This window comes from Oncorhynchus mykiss, chromosome 21, assembly GCF_057628025.1.
Source record: "Oncorhynchus mykiss isolate SJ-2025 chromosome 21, ASM5762802v1, whole genome shotgun sequence".
In the NCBI taxonomy this organism is placed as follows: domain Eukaryota; kingdom Metazoa; phylum Chordata; class Actinopteri; order Salmoniformes; family Salmonidae; genus Oncorhynchus; species Oncorhynchus mykiss.
Window position 1 is genome coordinate 40,005,615 of NC_143042.1, and position 19,292 is coordinate 40,024,906.

At 46.4% G+C, this 19,292-nt stretch overlaps 1 protein-coding gene across 1 annotated transcript; it reads right to left on the reverse strand.

Moving 5' to 3' along the window:
• Positions 1-7,116: 7,116 nt before the first annotated feature.
• On the reverse strand, positions 7,117-13,665 carry LOC110500569 (uncharacterized). Its single transcript, XM_021577980.3, has 18 exons — positions 12,297-13,665; positions 12,153-12,208; positions 11,944-12,033; positions 11,585-11,712; positions 11,342-11,485; positions 11,159-11,230; positions 10,884-11,060; positions 10,570-10,666; positions 10,191-10,405; positions 9,859-10,012; positions 9,562-9,770; positions 9,290-9,407; positions 8,941-9,146; positions 8,728-8,845; positions 8,458-8,624; positions 7,709-7,791; positions 7,444-7,557; positions 7,117-7,188 (listed from the first exon to the last, which is right to left on the reverse strand). Exons 1-18 carry the CDS (start codon positions 12,317-12,319, stop codon positions 7,182-7,184), a joined length of 2,178 nt encoding a protein of 725 aa, XP_021433655.3. The 5' UTR covers positions 12,320-13,665; the 3' UTR covers positions 7,117-7,181.
• Positions 13,666-19,292: the final 5,627 nt, after the last annotated feature.

Genomic DNA, 19,292 nt, shown 5'->3' on the forward strand with positions numbered 1-19,292 from the left:
CCACCCTTTCCAGCACTCCATAGCGCCCCCAGGACAGACTGGAAGGAGCTGCCATGGGCCAGGATGTTGTTGAGGTAGACCAGACACTCCTGTCGACGAATGCCAGCCAGCACCCTATCAATCAACCGCCCAAAAGTAGCTGGAGCGTTGCGCAAGCCCGAAGCACAGGACCTTGAACTGCCAGTGCCCTCTGTTGGTGGGCGAAAGCAGTCTTGGCTCTGGGGAGAGGAGAACCTGCCAGTGACCACTGCGGAGGTCCAGTGAGGGAGCTAGGAGGACGTCCTAACCAGGTTCAGTGACTCTTCGATACATGATATAGGGTATGACTCCTTCCTGGTTACCGCATTCTGTAGTCCGCACATAACCTCAGCTTATCCCCCTTCTTAGGAATCATGACTATTGGTGCTGCCCAGGGGCTGCCTGAGGGCTCAATGAAGTCTGCCCACTGCATCTCCAACGGCCTTGTCTGCTGCCTCCTGGTGTGCCAGTGGGATATTGCTGGAATGCATCTTGATGGGCCGAGCGTCCCCTCGTGCTGCACCAGAATCTGACCCACCTCCTCTTCACTCAGAGCAAAGCTGTCTCTGAATTCTAACAGCAACAGCCGTTCCTGCTGCTCGGGGTCAAGACCATCACAGCTCCTCTCCCATATCTATCTCACTGCGGACAGTGTCCTCTTCTCTACCATTTGGGGTGGCTGGGCTGGCCCAGGCTCACAGATGGACGTTTCATGGAGGTAGCTGGGGAAAGTAACACACAGATGGGGGTTGTGGGCTTGAACCGAGTCCAACCCACAGTTGTGGGCTTGAACCGAGTCCAACCTAGTACAATGTCCTGCCTCGCCAGGGTTACTGTTGGCTCAGTGTCCACCAGGGCAGGGCACCCCCTCCACAGTGACAGCGAAGAGACAAAAGTCCCCAACACCGTTCCGGCCCACCACAACAACAGGCTCCATTCTCATGCAGCAGTCTGCTCCTGAGCTCTGTGGGACTTTGGGTAATCCCTGCGCAGATGGCCTGGCTGGCCACACCCCCAGCAGACCAAGTGGCCAGAGCGTGTGCTGCATGCTGTCTGTAGTGCAATAGAACGATTGAGTTTAGTTATTTTCACGCAGGTTTTTCCGGCTCTGGGCTGCACTGCACCACAGCCCACACAGTGGGTGTACTGTATCGGCATGCCCCCACGGAAGCTCCAGTCCACACAATCTCCAAGGCTTTCTGTAATGAATCAAACACGACAGCGTCTTGGGTTTACCGAGAATGGTGCGACCCCCCAACAAATGGGGAATGGAATTAAAACATTTTCAGGGGGGTCTCTCAGTTGGTTGAGGGGCAGCTCTCGGGGAACTATGGGAGGGGGATCCTGGGGGGCTGGTCGCCTGGCAGTTGGGCGCTTGGGCCGATGGCTGATGGAGACCCGAACCAGCGATCTGTTTTTTGGCCTTGTGGGAGATCTGTCAACGTGCCCTTGATTAGGGCGGTGACCCTGGTTGCTTCTCTGGGTCACTCTGGAAGATGGCTAATGTGATGTAGATGTTGTGCAGCTTCACTGCAAGTAGATATACTTTTTTATTGAATAGTACAACATAAAGAAAAATAATTACAAAAAAAGATTAGTGCAAGCTAATATACGGGCCACAAACAAGCAAATAACTGTGCAGCACAAAAGTGGTGTGCAAAACGGCATCTCGGAACGCACAACTCATCGGTGCTTGTCACAGACGGGCTAATGCAGCAGACAACCACACCGGGTTCCACTCATATCAGCTAACATCAAGAAGAACTGTGGGCACGCAACCACCAACACTGAACAATTGAGGAGTGGAAAAACATTGCCTGGTCCGACAAATCCCGGTTCCATCATGATGGCAGAGTCCCGATTTGGTTTAAGCAGCATGAGTCAATGTCCCCATCCTGTCTGTTGACAACAGTGGTGTAATGCTGTGGTGGATGTTTTCCTGGCACACGTTAGGTCCAACACCTGATGACCGAGGTCAGCCTGCAGGCGCCCGGCCTGCCACAAGGAGTCGCTAGAGCGCGATGAGCCAAATCAAGCCCGCCCGGCCAAACCCTCCCCTGGACAATGCTGGGCCAATTGTGTGCGACCCTATGGGACCCCCGATCATGATCGAACCCGGGTCTGTAGTAGCTCCTCCAGCACTGTGATGCAGGAGGCCCTTTTAGCGGGCTCTCTTGTATGCATCCATGTCCTATTCCCTCTGCTCTCGGTGATGCATTTTCTTCTTTGACGCACCTTATGTCTAAACTTCTTTACAGTGAAATGATCTTGATTGGTGATATCAACTGGTTGGTTAAAGCCGGTGTCTGATGGTTTAAAAATGTTTTGTAATTCTATGAATCTTACCCAGTTGATTAACTCACCCACTCGCCCAAATCTTAAATGCCCAGATAAATCTACCCTGATTGATTTGATATTAACAAATGTTCCACATAAATATTCTGCGGTTGGTGATTTTTGTAATGATTTAAGTGACCATTGTGTTGTTGTTGCTGTTAGAAATATGAAGGTTCCTAAAACAAACCCACGTTTTATATGTAAGAGAAATTTGAAGTGTTTTAATGAGCAGGCTTTCTTTCATGATTTGTTTTATTTTGACTGGAGCAAGATTGAGCTTATCCTTGATGTGGAAACTACCTGGATATTCTTTCATTATGTTTTTTCCAAATATTAAAGAAACATGCCCCATTCCGCAGGTTCAGGGTTAAAGGGCGGGATAATCCATGGTTTTCTTCTGAGCTGTCTTGTATTATTCACAACTGTAATCTAGCCTGGGCTAAAGCAAGGAAATCATGTTCTGATGCTGACTGGCTTATTTTTAGGCAGTTACGAAACAAGTGTTATTTTCTTCTCAGGAAGGCCAAGTCTGAATGTTTTATGTCTTTTACCACTGATAACCTGAATGACCCTAGAAAGTTTTGGAAGGCTATTAAGTCTATGTCTGGTAACAGTAATGTTAATGAATGTATATGACAAAACTGAAATGCTGAATTGTTTCAAAGAACACTTTGTATCATCTGGTAGGCTGTTTGATTCAGTGTCCTCTGTCTCTGTACAACCCTGTGTGGATGAACCAGTGTCCTCTGTCTCTGTACAACCCTGTGTGGATGAACCAGTGAGAGCTGGTCAAACTTTTAGCCATTCTCAGTGCAGGTGGTACATAAAGCCCTGAAATACTTAGATCAGAGAAAGCCTGCAGGTCCTGATCTTTTGGATCCCTGCTTTTTAAATCTGGCAGCTGATTTCATAGCTGAACCACTTACATATCTGTTCAATCTAACCCTGGAATGTAATGAAATTCCAAAAATCTGGAAATCAGCATTTGTCCTACCACTTTTAAAAGGGGGAGATCCAACTATTTTAAATAATTATAGGTCAATCTCAAAGCTGTCACCCCTGGTGAAAATACTTGAAACCCTTGTGAGTGAACAGCTAAAATAGTTTTTATTTACTAACTATTTTATCAATGTACCAATCGGGCTTCAGGAAGAAGCATAGCACAATTACAGCAGCCATGAAGGTTTTAAATTATATCACTGAAGCCCTTGACAAAAAAAACAGCACTGTGTCTCACTTTTTATTGATCTCTCTAAGGCTTTTGATACAGTTGTTCATGCTATACTAAGGCAGAGATTGTCAAGTGTAGGTCTTTCAGAACATGCAGTTGCATGGTTTGCTAACTAGCCGTCTGATAGAACTCAGAACTGCACTCAATTTGATGGTCTTATGTCTGTTAAATTGTCTGTCTTTAATGGTGTGCCCCAAGGCACTGTACTTGGTCCTCTTATTCACTATTTAAATTATTTTGACAAAAATGTCCAAAATGCATTTTTATGCTGATGATACTGTTATTTACTGTTCTACCTAGTCTCTTACAAAACCTTTCCAGAACATGCAAACTGCTTTTTATATTGTTCAACAGTATACTGTCAATACTGACAAAACTAACCTAATGGTGTTATTTAAAGCAAGAAATAGACCTCTGAACCTTTCACCTATTACTACCTGTCAGGGCAAGGAGATTGAGGTTGTAACCTCATATATCTTGGAATTTTAATTGTTGACGGCCTCTTTTAAATTGCATATTCAACAACTTACAAAAAAATTTAAACAAATTGTGATTTTATTTGAGGAATAAGGCCTGTTTTTCTTTTGAAGCCAGGAGGCGGCTAGTATCAGCTACATTTATGCCTTTACTAGACTATTGGGGATACTTTATATATGAATGCTTCTGCTCAGTGTTTGAGAACAAATGACACCCTTTACCATGGCATTTTGAGATTTATTTTAAACTGCAAAACCCTTACGCACCACTGCACTTTGTATACCAGGGTTGGCTGGCCTTCTCTAGTCACTCGTAGGCTCAGTCGCTGGTATACTTTTATTTATAAAGCCATTTTGGGTTTACTACCATTTTATTTGTACATTTTTATTGTTCAGAAATGTGGTGGGTACTCTTCATTCGCTGGACTTTATCCTGCGAACTGTTCCAAATGTCCAAACTGAATTTGGTAAAAGGGCTTATGTACTCTGCGCCATCGTCTTGGAACGCCTTACAAAATACTTTTAAACTGGAAGAACTTGTCCTGGTTGGTATTTTTAAATTACTGATGAATGATCTTGAGACTGATTCCCTGACCTGTCAATGTTAATTTACTCTTGTGAATTCTATGGTTTTTACTAGATTACTTGTAGTTTTTCATGTTTGTCTAATTTTTGTCATGACTTGGTGCTACCTATCTTGGCCAGGAAAAATAGATTAAATCTCAATGAGCCCTTCCTGGTTAAGTTAAATAAAAAATCCTTGTTAGCCTTTAACCCAACACTGATATTGTCTGTAATTCATGGTTCATTTTGGATACATTCGTAGTCACTGTAGGGATGACGGTCTATGCACTTAAAGCCTGCGACTGTTGGTGGTAAACTCAATGTCTGCGTATTGTCATCACAGGAGGCTGCTGAGTGCAAGAAGACTTAATGTCTGGAATAGAGCAAATGAAACAGCTGGAAACCATGTATTTGATACCATTCTGCTCCAGCCATTAACAAGCCAGTCCTCTCCAAATAAAAAGGTAAAACAAACCTCCTGTGAGTCATGGATACTGTCCTAAGGTCATGATTGTGTTGCTCATATTTGGTTTAATAATTATTTTATATTGGATGAACCGAAATATATCCCAAGCTGTGCTAGCGAAAGTCTTGTAGCCTCGCGTTTGTGTCGTCCTACCACTTCCGTATTGAGCGCATCACTGGTACTTCCTGTTTGAGCTTTTGTTTGTAAAACAGAATCACGTTTAGATTTGCTGAAGGAAGGACCTTATGCGTAATGACTCGGGATGATCCAGCTGGGTCTGCGAAGCACCGCAGGAGAGAACGTCTTTGTTCTGCTGCAGGTAGCCTAGTCGTTAGAGCGTTGGACCAGTAACCGAAAGGTTGCAAGATTGAATCCGAGCTGACAAGGTCAAACATTTAAGTCGTTCCGCCCCTGAACAAGGCAGTTAACCCACTGTTCCTAGGCAGTCATTGAAAATAAGAATGTGTTCTTAACCAACGTAAAAAAATAAAATGTTGATGTTCCAGATTGCTCTGTGGGAGGGAGGTGAGAAACACCAAGAATCAGACAACGCCGTCTGTCTGCCCACTGGAATCCACAACCATGCCCACTTCATCCACCCAGCAGACTTATGACCTGATGCCCTTGCCTCAGCCAGATCCGATGTCCATCCACAAGCATTCCAGTGATCCTACACTCAGGCCACCTTAAAGTATTGGCCCTTTCCACTGCTAGGCTTACCCACATTGCCAGCCACTATCGTAATTTCAGTTTACTTGACACCAATATAATAACCTTGGTGTTCAGGCTACTGTATGGCTGTAGCCCACAACACCCTAAAGAAACAGAACTGTTGGGACTAGAGATAAAAGGAAAAGCCTGGTGATAACTTGGGGTGCCTCCCCCCCCTAATCAGATTTACATCTACCCCAATCCAGGTTGGGTGCTGTGGTACCATAAGAGTCCTGTTAGAAGTTGAATGGTGGGGTACCCACCTGTTTAATTGCCCCTTTTAAAAAGGAACTGTTTTTTTTACAGGGGCAGTGATCAATTAATTTCATTACCATTTCTGTAATGTAAAGTGTCTCAAAGATCCTACATCAGTCGTAGTCTTCCAATTCATTAAATGACAAGGCATTTTACCAGTCCACTTAAGCCCAGTTTGCACTGGCACTTAAAGGGCCAAATAGCTGGCTCAAAAAATGCTCAACTTCACGCTGGGTCAAGGGGCGGCAGGGTAGCCTAATGGTTAGAGTGTTGGACTAGTAACGAAAGGTTGCAAGTTCAAATCCCCGAGCTGACAAGATACAACTCTGCCGTTCTTTGAAAATGATGTTCTTAACTGACTTGCCTAGGTTAAAGGTTAAAGAAAACTGGGCTGCACTGGCCCAGGTTAACTGGTGCCAGCTTGATTAGACTTAGGGCTGTGACTTCACAACAACCAAGCTGATCACTGCTAGACACTGACAAAGTTTAGCTAGTGCATGGACAAGCAGTAGTCATACATGGGGAATTACCACCACAAATCCATCCTTCATACAAATGTTTTCACTATACAAAACAGACCCTTCAGCCCTTGAATGCTAGCAAGTCAGTTAGAAGATGGCAAGTGAATTCCTGCTAGGTCATATTGAAAACTAGCCAGAGCATATCAAATCTGTCTGGTTTGCTAGGTGGCGAATGCCATGGCAAGCAAGGAATTAAGCTAGCAACACTAACTATTTAGTTAGTGAACATTAGCAAGCTAAATAGATGGATCAGTCATGCCGCATAGCAGGAATTTGGGGTAAAGTGAGAACATGGTAAATTACTCAAGTCAACATCTTGCTAGCTACATTAGTGACTCCAGCTCATCACATTGTCTACCTACAGTAGCATCATGGCAATCTAATTTCTGGAGGCAATGGAAATAACATTTGAGTTAATCCCACCCTGGGTTGACTTCAGAATTGCCAATGTTAACAGGGCTTTAAAGTGTTACCCAATTAGAATTCACTTGGGGTATAACCCCCAAACTGAATGAAGCCACATCAGGACAAGCTACAGAGATTTGCAAGATATATTTATTAAGACATTTACACTCAATACTCTTAGCAGCATTGTCACTTCATTAGTTCCTACAGAGAGAGGAAGAAAAAGTTAGCTCAGTTTGAAATGTAACACCATACTAGTCGTCATAAAATGGTGTTGCGTGACTGGTGTGGGCCTAAAGGTTAATTTGCCAGTTTAGCCTTAAGCTGGCAGGCATTTCTCCCAGGGGTCACTCCTGTTTGAGGTTGACGGTATAATGGGTAGGCTGAAATAATGTGTGGACAGTAAGGAGTAAATTTCACCACTTTTCAGATGCACGACACCAAGTATTGAACACTTACTTTACAGGGACTCTAGCCAAGATGGTGCCAAATCCTGGCGAGTCTGCTTCAAACCGCCGATACGCAAACAGCTTGTAAAGGCCACTCAGTGGATAGACACACCGCACAGTCACCCTAACGAGAGAACAATTGAACATAAGTATACATTAAAGCTACGAGTGCCTTTAGTGAGAGTTAATGACTGATGAATATTTATTGTACTTTGTTGTTTCAACCAATGAGACAGTATATTATTAGTGAAGTCATGTACACAAAGGTAGTATACCTGGTTGAGACTGGTGCTTCCACTGATCGGCTTGTATGCTCAACGGTGATCTCATTTTCATAGGTAAGGTGCTGGTAATCAAACTGCAACACAAGAGGTAAAAACAAACCTGAATTTATGAATTCAACCATTAACCTGTTGAAAGCCATGTCTAAACACTTAGTTCTTTTGTTAGCCCTCATGAGAAATCAAGACAAATTAATACTTAAACTAAGTAGTTGGCCTGTATGGTGAAAGTTCCTAAGTTAAACCAGGGTTTCCCCAAAACTCAGTCCTGGGGCACATACTTTGCCCTGGCATTACAGATTCAAATACCAACTACGCAAGCTTTGAATCAACTGTGTAGCACTTGAGTTTTAAAAAATATTTTTTTTAAGTACCAGGGGCCCTAGAATAAAGTTGTGAACACCGAGTTAAGGCACACTAATCACTTGGACCATCTCTGTACATTCAGGATATTCTGGTGTTCAAATTATTTTGCCAGATTAGGATATGGGGCAAAGGTGGTGCTTAAATAATTTAAGTTAACAGGTTAAATTAAGGGGTTTCAGCCAAGTCCTTTGGTAAGGACTCAAACCGAAACCCCAGAACTGGACCCAGAACTAAAACCCACAGCTGACCAAAATTGAGCTAGATTTGAGTTGTTAGTTAAGATGGAAGAATGCTGGAACTTCCATTTCAAATAACGATCACTCGTAGAGCCTGGTTGCATTTATGACTCTAATTCTATGGGTTGGACAGTGCTATACCTGGACCCTGGTTCCACAGGTGTCAAGTCTAAAGCTAAAGAGAACCCTGGTGTCATCCATCTCTTGAGGCCTGCAGGTGGAGTCCAGGAGGGAGGATCCGCTGGGTTCAGATCCAGGGATGGCCAAAATCACAGACACCACTGTCATCACACCTTCAGTGGAACACACTGGAGAGAGGAAGGCCTGTTAGTGCTGATCAACCCTATAAAAAGAGTCACCAGGCAAAAGCAAGCAACGCTGCAGGTTAATATCTGACCAACTAGTAGTTACCTATGATCTCAGTAGTCTGGAAGAGACACGCTTTGGCCAAGGAGCTCTTGACCTCCAAGGTCTTCGGAGCTCTTGAGAGAATTTCAAAAGTGCCACGGAACTGCTTCAAATTGATGTCCTAGGAAGAAAAGAGCAGGTACATTTTAAATAATTATAACTCCTACTTGATCCAACGACGAGTCAGTTTAAGCACTTGACCAATGAGCATCTCACCTTATAAGTGTAGCCAACAGAGAAGAGGGGCACTTCCAGGGTCAGACTCTTGCTGTCATTCCGCATAATGTAGCCCCGCTTGGCTGCCAGATTTGTGGTCAGAATGTAGGGGCCAACACCCACCTCCCACAGGTAGTCAAACGGCTTATGGTCCATCTGGAAACGGATGCTTTTCTCTTTGCAGACGCCTTTGAAGACTGGAGGAACTGAGAAGAAACAAATAGTTTAGTCAGTAGTGACATGACGTTAGGGGTAAACATGGGGAAGTGTAGAGTAGTTGGTTACTGGGCTGCGTCATCATACCATCGTGCAGCCCAGGTCTTATAGTTGAAGGTTGAAGTCAACTTACAGACATCATTGAACTGAGCCACGACTGAGGCCAGGTAGAAGTACGGCTCCGCCTGAGGCAGGATGACCAACGTGTAGTTGATGTCCAAAAAGTATTCGAGAAGCCCCTCTGTAGGGTACTATGGACAGGAACACAACACCAATTAAGAAACAGTACAAAAGCCTTCAAGTCACCTCTTAAAACCATTGGAGAAAGTTGAGGTCAGGAACCCCCTCTTCTCCAATGTTGAGGAAATGCCGAGACCACAGTAGCTAATATCATTGCATCATTACCAGCTTGTGAATAACGGCATCAAATGGCACCCTGAGAATGTAGGCATGTAGGGTACTATTGGGCTGGGGGACCATGGTTATGACAAGGCCACTTTTAGTCGCCTCTAGTATGGTGAAGTTGTGACCATTGAGCTTCACAGCCACCAGGTCAACATCGTAGGAGAGGTTCCCCAGGTAAACAGTAAACACACGATCCTCAAGGACTGTTTCTGTGGTGGGAGAAGGACAACAGGGTCATTATCAATCATGACCATGGAGCTGAAGATGCACTTCGGATTGGCAAGTAGAACTCCTTACGGTTAATGATGGAGAGGTGCTGGATCAGAAGGGGTGTGTTCATGGGCCTGTGGAGGCGGAGTCTGGTCTCCACACCACTGTCATCCATGAAGATTTGTTCATAGTAGAGACGGACCACATAGAACTCATGGTACATGTTGGCCATCGCAAAGCTCTGGAAGAGTTGAAACCGTTATGAAGCATCTGCCATTAGGTTATATGGTACAAAGTAGAATAGAATATTCAAGGTGTACAGAGGACATGAGTGACTGAAGCCATTTGCAGATTCTCTGCATCAGAATACAAGGTAAACATCTGCATGTGAAAAGATGCCGGCCTAGTAAGCTACTGACTTTTCTGTATCCTCCGGCAGCGTTGAAGGGGATGCTGATCTGGACAGTGGTGTCACTGATGTCCAAGCTATAGCCTCGTGCTGCTGTGTTGGCCTCATCCAGAAGCTGACCATCCACCCCCATTGAGATATTGCTGCTCTCTAACCCAGAGACCAGCGGGGAGAGCAGAGTGGGGGTCTGCCAGACCAGCCCCGCCCCATCATACATTCCTTCATCTGGAAAGAGGTTATACATAGAAAGGTTAAGACTGATGAACACTTCCTGGTTTAGTGATCAGGTGCAGGTGAAAATAGTCACTAGATTACACCATCACTAATGCTTGGCCCATCCAGCCCTTTGAACCTTGAATGGTCAGGGCTGATAAGTCACTGAAACTTACCAGTGCTGCAAGCAACCACCAAGTTCACCATGATGACCACCCATCTTTGCCTGGAGATCAGTATCGGATAGACCACCTCAACCAACGTACCATTCACCTGGAATTAGATAATGATTTGGTACCTGCCAACAATACAGTATGAAGACAACTGAAAGAGCTATGTAAATAAATCCAGCCTAAACAAGTTATATTTTAAGAGATCCTACAGGAAAGCAAGACCCTACCCATCAAGGCATTTAATGTAATTTGAGATGGGAAAGCCTCGTGCCAGCGTTGACACATACCCAAGATAACTGCATCCATTTAAATCTCACCATGGTGACAGACCCCATGACAGAACCTGGCGTGTAGGGTGAACGGAACACTAGCCTCCCCTGGGTGAGGTAGAACACGTAGCCCAGCTCCCGAGCCTCTGAAGGGGACATGGGAGTCAGCTGCTGCCCTTCCTGCTGGAACATCACCTGCCAGGTAGACGTGGCAGAGCTGTGGGCCTGATGGGGAACAAGAGACAAGGCATGCATGGTGGTATTGGGGACAAACTGGTGGAGTTCATCTAAATTGAGAATTTGCCAAATAGCCTTTAGCTTACTTCAGCAAGGGCAGCAGTCCAGTCATCTGCTGTTGTACCAGGTAGACCAGACACTTCACCCCTCACCGACACCTACAAGGGAATATAACAGACCATACTCCTATAAAAAGGTTAAGGATAGTCTAAGCCAGCATCAGCACAAATATAACCCTGGATGCACAGTCTAGAGCCACATATTAGTACCTCCATATAGTTCTCCTCACAGCTGACTTCTCTGGGGGACCAGGGTAGAGGGAGGGAGCAGGTTGCATTCACAGAGTAAGTGGCGTCTCCTCCATTCGCATCAATTGTGATCAAGTTAAAGCTAAAAGTGAACACCTCATCGTCCTAAGATACAAAAACAAGACCTTCAACTTTAAGATTTGCAAAAAAGTGTTTAAAAACCCTTCTAGCTTTGAAAAGATCATCATGTGCGGTGATATGAACCTGGTTGTCAGTGTGGCAGGAGAAGTAGGAGGCTCTGAGTTCAGCATGGCCAGGCAGAGGGAGGATACTGAACATGTAGCCACACTCTGACCCATACTGCTTAGTGATGGGGTGAACACCGTCAGCATCTAGATGGGGAAAAGGATCGGGCCAAATAATTTGAATGTCATTAAGTTGAAATTGTATTTCTTCCTAAGTGGGCCAACAGCACAGTGAGAGACTGCAATATACTGCAGTCGTGCGGTCAGCACCAGCTACCAAACCCTGGCCAAGACATGTTAAGATGCCAGGTTCATGAGCGGACCAAACCTGATTTCAGGCCCATTTTACATCACGATTAAGGTTAAAAGCCTACTTACCAACCGCTTCAAAGCGAGGTTCGTTCCCAGCGAATGAGAGTTGGGTTGTTACCAACAGGTATCGATCCCGACACACAGTCTCAATGGCCCCTATATACACACACACGGTGAGAATCTGAAGGGTGGAAGCTAAATGATTCTGACCAACAATTACAAGTGTCATATAGCTTGTATAAAAAAGGCTCATTGACCCAACTTAAGTTCCTTACCTCTTGGAAGGTCAGAACATCTTACACTAGGCCATACAGACAGGAGTACAAATACTCTGTAAGAAAAACATTTGCACAGGTCAACAAAGTGTGCCAGTGTCAAAACACTAATATCAAAACATTTATGCCCACCACCAAACTTACCCCAACCAAATTCCAAAAGCCATTGCCAGTAATCAGTAGAAGTGTCTAACCCTAGCCAGGAAAAGCTAGTAAACTACACCTGCACACTAACATAAACCATGTGCTGACAGTATCCTGGCAGTTGATGAGTGGCACATTCTCTACCTGGCACTTGTATATAGGAGTGGTGCTTTGCTTGACCAATTACAAGCTTTCTGGAGTTAATGTGCAGGTAATTCATTTGATAATTGGGTCACATGGTTGGGCAGTTTACCAGAGCCTAAGGGTGCATCTCAATAGTCTAATGTGGATTCCTCTCCTCATCTCCTCTCATTCCCCCCTTCTTAGGACATGTTTTCCATCTCCATAGTCTGCCATTTATATATGCCATTTATTTATAGGAATCACTTTGTTGACCTGTGAAAAAATGACTGGGGGGGGGGGGTAAAGTCGAACAGCTTTTTCAATGGGGTTTTCAAGCTCCAAATGAAGATTTACTTTATAATGGAAAGGTAGACTAAGTGAGATGAAGTTGCCATGAGCAGCACCACAGATATTGGGTGCGTTCGAGTGGTAAAGCAACCAACTGTAGACGAAAGTCAAGGAGTGAATTCGGGGGAGGTGCATTTGCGACTGACAACAGTTAGACACTAATGTGGTTTTCCAACAGCAAGGCTCAGATCAACATGGCAGTGTTGCCACGGTTTATAAAATGTTTTCTTTAGAAAGTTTGAAACAAACATGTATCCAACCCCCATATCACACACTCACAAACTGAAATCATAATATAAAATTGTGTACACATTTTACAATCAATTAGTGAGAGAGCCTCAAATATCACATGTATTTGTATATATCTACTGTACACATAAATCACAACAAATTGGTTCCTGTTTCAGTCATGTCTTTGGTCACGTTCACGTGGGTCCATCAAAAACACCGTAATGATTGGTTGACAATAAAGCCTCCAACAATGCAGGCGATGGCTGCAGAATGAAGTTGGTGAAGAGCAACTACAGGAACTTGTAGTCAACTGCAGTCAAAACTTCATGACCTTTGATCACACCATTGTTATTTCCAGAATGCAACACACTTTGAAAGGCAGTGACCAACGATGGTCACAGACTTGACAAAAGGGATCCTCTCGAACGCACCCATTGACATGCGCAAGACTTTGCTCTCACAGTCACACAGAGGCTCCAGTACAAACACATCATTTTTACCCCCTCAGCTCTTGCGCTAGCCACTTTCCCTCGGGGGAATCTCTGTCGAAACCGGATGCAGTTTGATTGTCATCTTAAGTGGAGGTCCAATTCACTTACGTTGCCTGCCTCGGCCTTCGATTTAGCGAGTGAACAACTTTGGTCACTTGCGGGGTTGATATGACCCACAATTCAATGCGAACTGTAGCCACATCAAACTCTGGTGGCCACGAAGTGTCGAATTTAATGAACAAAACTGCAATTTCGGCACGTCAGAAAAAAGTGTGAAGCTAGCTTGCTAAAAAATAGACATTGATTTTAACGTTGGAAAATTGTCTGTCTCGTTGTGAGGAACCTATAAAACATAGCTAGATTCTTAAAACATATTATTTGGAATTCTGACATTTATTGGAATAAATGACCAAACTATAAAACTAGCTAGGCAGCAGTGAAGGCTCCTCAAAGGAGAAAGGGGAGGACCATCCTCCTCTGTGAATTTCATAAAAATGAAAAAAGTTATCACTTTTAGATAAAACTATACTAAATATAATCACATCACCAAACAATTGACTACAACACACTATTTTGAAAAGAATGTCTACAGTAGCCTCAACAGCACTCTGTAGGGTACCGCCATGGAGTAGCAGGAGGACAGCTAGCTTCCGTCCTCCTCTGGGTACATTGACTTCATTACAAAACCTAGGAGGCTCATTGTTCTCACCCCCTTCCATAGACTTACAGAGTAACTATGACAACTTCCAGAGGATATCCCCCAGCCTATCAGAGCTCTTGCAGCATGAACTGACATGTTGTCCACCCAATCAAAGAATCAGAGAATGAATCTAGTACTAAAAGCATAAGCTACAGCTAGCGAGCATTGCAGTGTATACAATGTGGTGAGTAGTTGACTCAAAGAGAGAGAAAGACAATAGTTGAACAGTTTTGAACAAATACATTTCTTCCTAAATTAAGGAGAAGCAAGAGAGAGAAATAGAGAAGGCTTTTTCATTTTTTTCACTTTCAGTTTCACTTACTTAGCTAGAAAATGCAGCTAGCTAGTTTATCCTACTGAAACACCCTGCTCAAACAGAGGGATGCTATGTTAGCTAGCTGCCTATGACTATCCAACACAACACTGGAACTTTTCCAAGTCAAGGTAAGCTTTTGGTATTACTAATTTATTGCCATCAGGCCCCACCGGTGTAACTGCTTACTGACTGTACATTAACGTTACTCCATGATTGTAGCGGGTTTACTAACTCATTAGTTCTATTAGCTATGCTGACTATGACGTTACTTTAGCTAATATGATGACAATGATGTAGGCTGTGTGTAGCGGTTTGGTTTGGAAAGGCTTTTTTGCCTGGTCACATACAGCTGATGTGTTGTGCATTGAAGTCCACAAGGGAAAGGACAAATTGAAAGGAGAGCGAATAGAAGGAATTCAACGTGGTTGCTATGAAAGTGAAATGTGTTTACATATGATCAGGTGTGTATTCATTCCACTGATTCTGTTGAAAACGTTTCTTAAACGAAAGCCGGAAGCAAACGGAACAAAACAGGGATAAACATACCTAAATTTGTCCAATAGAAACTCTTGTTTGCAACTGTTGGACTAATGATTACACCCTAGATCAGCTAGATGCAGACAAGAGTGTGCAAGCTGGTGTCACGCCCTGACCATAGTTTACTTTGTATTTTCTATGTTTTGATTGGTCAGGGTGTGATCTGAGTGGGTATTCTATGTTTCATGTCTTGTTTGTCTATTTCTATGTTCAGCCTGATATGGTTCTCAGTCAGAGGCAGGTGTTCGTCATTGTCTCTGATTGGGAACCATATTTAGGTAGCCTGGGTTTCACTGTGTGTTTGTGGGTGATTGTTCCTGTCCTTAGTGTTAGTTTGCACCAGTGTAGGCTGTTTCGGTTTTCATTACGTTTATTATTTTGCACTGTTTGTATTTAGATTCATGTTGCTATAGTCAATAAACATGGATCGTAATCTACACGCCGCATTTTGGTCCGACTCTCCTTCACATACAGAAAACCGTGACAGAATCACCCACCACAAAAGGACCAAGCAGCGTGTCAACAGGCAGGAGCAGCGCGAGGAGATGCGCAATAAGGATTTCTGGACATGGGAGGAAATCCTCGACGGGAGAGGACCCTGGGCTAAACCAGGGGAGTGTAGCCGCCCAAAGGTGCAGCGGGAGAAGAAACAACAGGAGCAGCCCAAAGAGGAGTGCAGTATGGAGTATACGACTTGGGAGGAGATCGACAGGTGGGCGGCCGACCCAGGGAGAGTGCCGGAGCCCGCCTGGGATTCGATGGAGCAGTGCGCGGAAGGATATAGGAGAATGGAGTTTGCGAAGCAAGCAAGGCGGCGCGGACGGAGGCCCCATAGTCAGCCCCAAAAATTTCTTGGGGGGGGGGGCTCAGGGAGAGTGTGGCAGAGTCAGGAGCCAGACCTGAGCCAACTCTCCCTGTTTATCGTGAGGAGCCAAGGAGGAGAGCAGAACCAGAGCCGGTGTTGGAGGTGAGTGAAACAGAGACTGTGAAGGAGTTAATGGGGAAATTGGAGGAGAGAGAAATGAGGGAGTTGCTGTGTTGGTGCATTTTGCATAGAATTCGCCTGACGGAACGTGTCAGGGATTTGATGGCACCTGGGTTAGCGCTCCATACTCGTCCTGAGGTCCGTTTTAGTCGGCTGGTGAAGTTGGTTCCAGTCTCACGCATCAGGCCTCCTGTGCCCATCCCTAGCCTTGCACGTCCTGTGCCAGCACTATGCATCAGGCCTACAGTGCGCCTCGCCTGTTCAGCGCAGCCAGAGCCTCTCTCATCTCATGCGCTGCCGGAGTCTCCCGCCTGTTCAGCGCAGCCAGAGCCTTTCTGCTCTCCTGCGCTGCCGGAATCTCCCGCCTGTTCAGCGCAGCCGGAGCCTCTCTCCTCTCCTGCGCTGTCGGAGTCTCCCGCCTGTTCAGCGCAGCCAGAACTGCCAGTCTGCATGAAGCAGCCCGAGCTGCCAGTCTGCAAGGAGCTGCCAGTCTGCAAGGAGCTGCCAGTCTGCAAGGAGCTGCCAGTCTGCAAGGAGCTGCCAGTCTGCAAGGAGCTGCCAGTCTGCAAGGAGCTGCCAGTCTGCAAGGAGCTGCCAGCCTGCAAGGAGCTGCCAGAGCTGCCTGTCTGCAGGATGCCGCTAAAGCTGCCAGCCTGCAAGGAGCTGCCAGCCTGCAAGGAGCTGCCAGCCTGCAAGGAGCTGCCAGCCTGCAAGGAGCTGCCAGTCTGCAAGGAGCTGCCAGTCTGCAAGGAGCTGCCAGCCTGCAAGGAGCTGTCAGTCTGCATGGAGCAGCCTGAGCTGTCAGTCTGCATGGAGCAGCCTGAGCTGTCCGTCTGCATGAAGCAGCCCGAGCTGTCAGTTTGCAAGGAGCAGCCAGAGCTGTCAGTCTACATGAAGCAGCCAGAGCTGCCAGTCTGCAAGGAGCTGCCAGTCTGCAAGGAGCTGCCAGTCTGCAAGGAGCTGCCAGTCTGCAAGGAGCTGCCAGCCTGCAAGGAGCCGCCAGAGCTGCCTGTCTGCAGGATGCCGCAAAAGCTGCCAGTCTGCAAGGAGCCGGCAGAGCTGCCAGTCTGCAAGGAGCCGCCAGAGCTGCCAGTTAGCATGGAGCAGCCAGGGCCGCCAGTCAGCATTGAGCAGCCAGTCAGCATGGAGCAGCTGGAGCTGCCAGTCGGCATGGAGCAGCCAGTCAGCATGGAGCAGCCAGAGCCGCCAGTCAGCATGGAGCAGCCAGTCAGCATGGAGCAGCCAGAGCTGCCAGTCGGCATGGAGCTGCCAGTCGGCATGGAGCTGCCAGTCGGCATGGAGCTGCCAGTCGGCATGGAGCTGCCAGTCGGCATGGAGCTGCCAGTCGGCATGGAGCAGCCAGATCTGCCGGTCGACCAGACTCTCCCAGATCTGCCGGTCGACCAGACTCTCCCAGATCTGCCGGTCGACCAGACTCTCCCAGATCTGCCGGTCGACCAGACTCTCCCAGATCTGCCGGTCGACCAGACTCTCCCAGATCTGCCGGTCGACCAGACTCTCCCAGATCTGCCGGTCGACCAGACTCTCCCAGATCTGCCGGTCGACCAGACTCTCCCAGATCTGCCGGTCGACCAGACTCTCCCAGAGCTGCCGGTCGACCAGACTCTTCCAGATCTGCCATTCGACCAGACTCTTCCAGATCTGCCCGTCGTCCAGACTCTTCCAGATCTGCCAGTCGTCCAGACTCTTCCAGATCTGCCAGTCGTCCAGACTCTTCCAGATCTGCCAGTCGACCAGACTCTTCCAGATCTGCCCGTCGTCCAGACTCTTCCAGATCTGCCAGTCGTCCAGACTCTTCCAGATCTGCCAGTCGACCAGACTCTTCCAGATCTGCCAGTCGACCAGACTCTTCCAGATCTGCCAGTCGACCAGACTCTTCCAGATCTGCCAGTCGACCAGACTCTTCCAGATCTGCCAGTCGACCAGACTCTTCCAGATCTGCCAGTCGTCCAGACTCTTCCAGATCTGCCAGTCGTCCAGACTCTTCCAGATCCGCCAGTCGACCAGATTCTCCCAGATCCGCCAGTCGACCAGATTCTCCCAGATCCGCCAGTCGACCAGATTCTCCCAGATCCGCCAGTCGACCAGATTCTCCCAGATCCGCCAGTCGACCAGATTCTCCCAGATCCGCCAGTCGACCAGATTCTCCCAGATCCGCCAGTCGACCAGATTCTTCCAGATCTGCTAGTCGACCAGGATCTGCTGAAACCGCCAGCCAGCCAGGTTCTGGTAGTTTCTACTACCTGCCTGGGCTTCTTCTCAGTGCTGGGCTTCTTCTCAGTGCTGAGCTACCCATCTGTCCCGAGTTACCTCTGTCCCGAGCTGTCCCTCTGTCCCATGTTATCATTGTGGTGGGTAACCTATTTAGGGATGTTTAGGAGGGGGATTAAAACTGTCATGGAGTGTGGTCCACGTCCAGTGCCAGAGCCGCCACCGCGGACAGATGCCCACCCAGACCCTCCCCTATAGGTTCAGGTTTTGCGGCCGGAGTCCGCACCTTGGGGGGGGGGTACTGTCACGCCCTGACCATAGTTTACTTTGTATTTTCTATGTTTTGATTGGTCAGGGTGTGATCTGAGTGGGTATTCTATGTTTCATGTCTTGTTTGTCTATTTCTATGTTCAGCCTGATATGGTTCTCAGTCAGAGGCAGGTGTTCGTCATTGTCTCTGATTGGGAACCATATTTAGGTAGCCTGGGTTTCACTGTGTGTTTGTGGGTGATTGTTCCTGTCCTTAGTGTTAGTTTGCACCAGTGTAGGCTGTTTCGGTTTTCATTACGTTTATTATTTTGCACTGTTTGTATTTAGATTCATGTTGCTATAGTCAATAAACATGGATCGTAATCTACACGCCGCATTTTGGTCCGACTCTCCTTCACATACAGAAAACCGTGACAGCTGGTATTGAATGTCACTGTCTGTCCAAGTGTCACTGTCTGTCGCCTCAAATTTGTCTCTCAACCTGCGTGCACTTACGTTGTAAACATTAATTCATAGGCTAGGTTGTAGCAACCTCGTGATGCGTATAGGGAAAATTTGAGTATCATGTTTAACCTCGCACTTCAATGCTCCTGGTTGTTGCTGAAATTGACCCATCTATAATTGACTCATCTCACTGAGTCTACCTTTAAACCTAACCTTTGACCTGTCCCATCACCTTATGCATTGGCGCCCCACAGTGGAAAGAAGTGACATCCCAAAAAACACAACCTGTCTCCTAGCCTCCTACACATAGGCTTCTTTC

Bases quoted from the DNA above. Each gene is read 5' to 3' on its own strand.
- LOC110500569 (XM_021577980.3), bottom strand. From the start codon at position 12,319: ATGGCTTTTGGAATTTGGTTGGG. The intron at 12,034-12,152 runs GTAAGGAACTTA...GTGTGTATATAG, and splicing joins ATGTTCTGACCTTCCAAGAG to GGGCCATTGAGACTGTGTGT. The intron at 8,846-8,940 runs GTGAGATGCTCA...TTTTCTTCCTAG, and splicing joins CTGTTGGCTACACTTATAAG to GACATCAATTTGAAGCAGTT.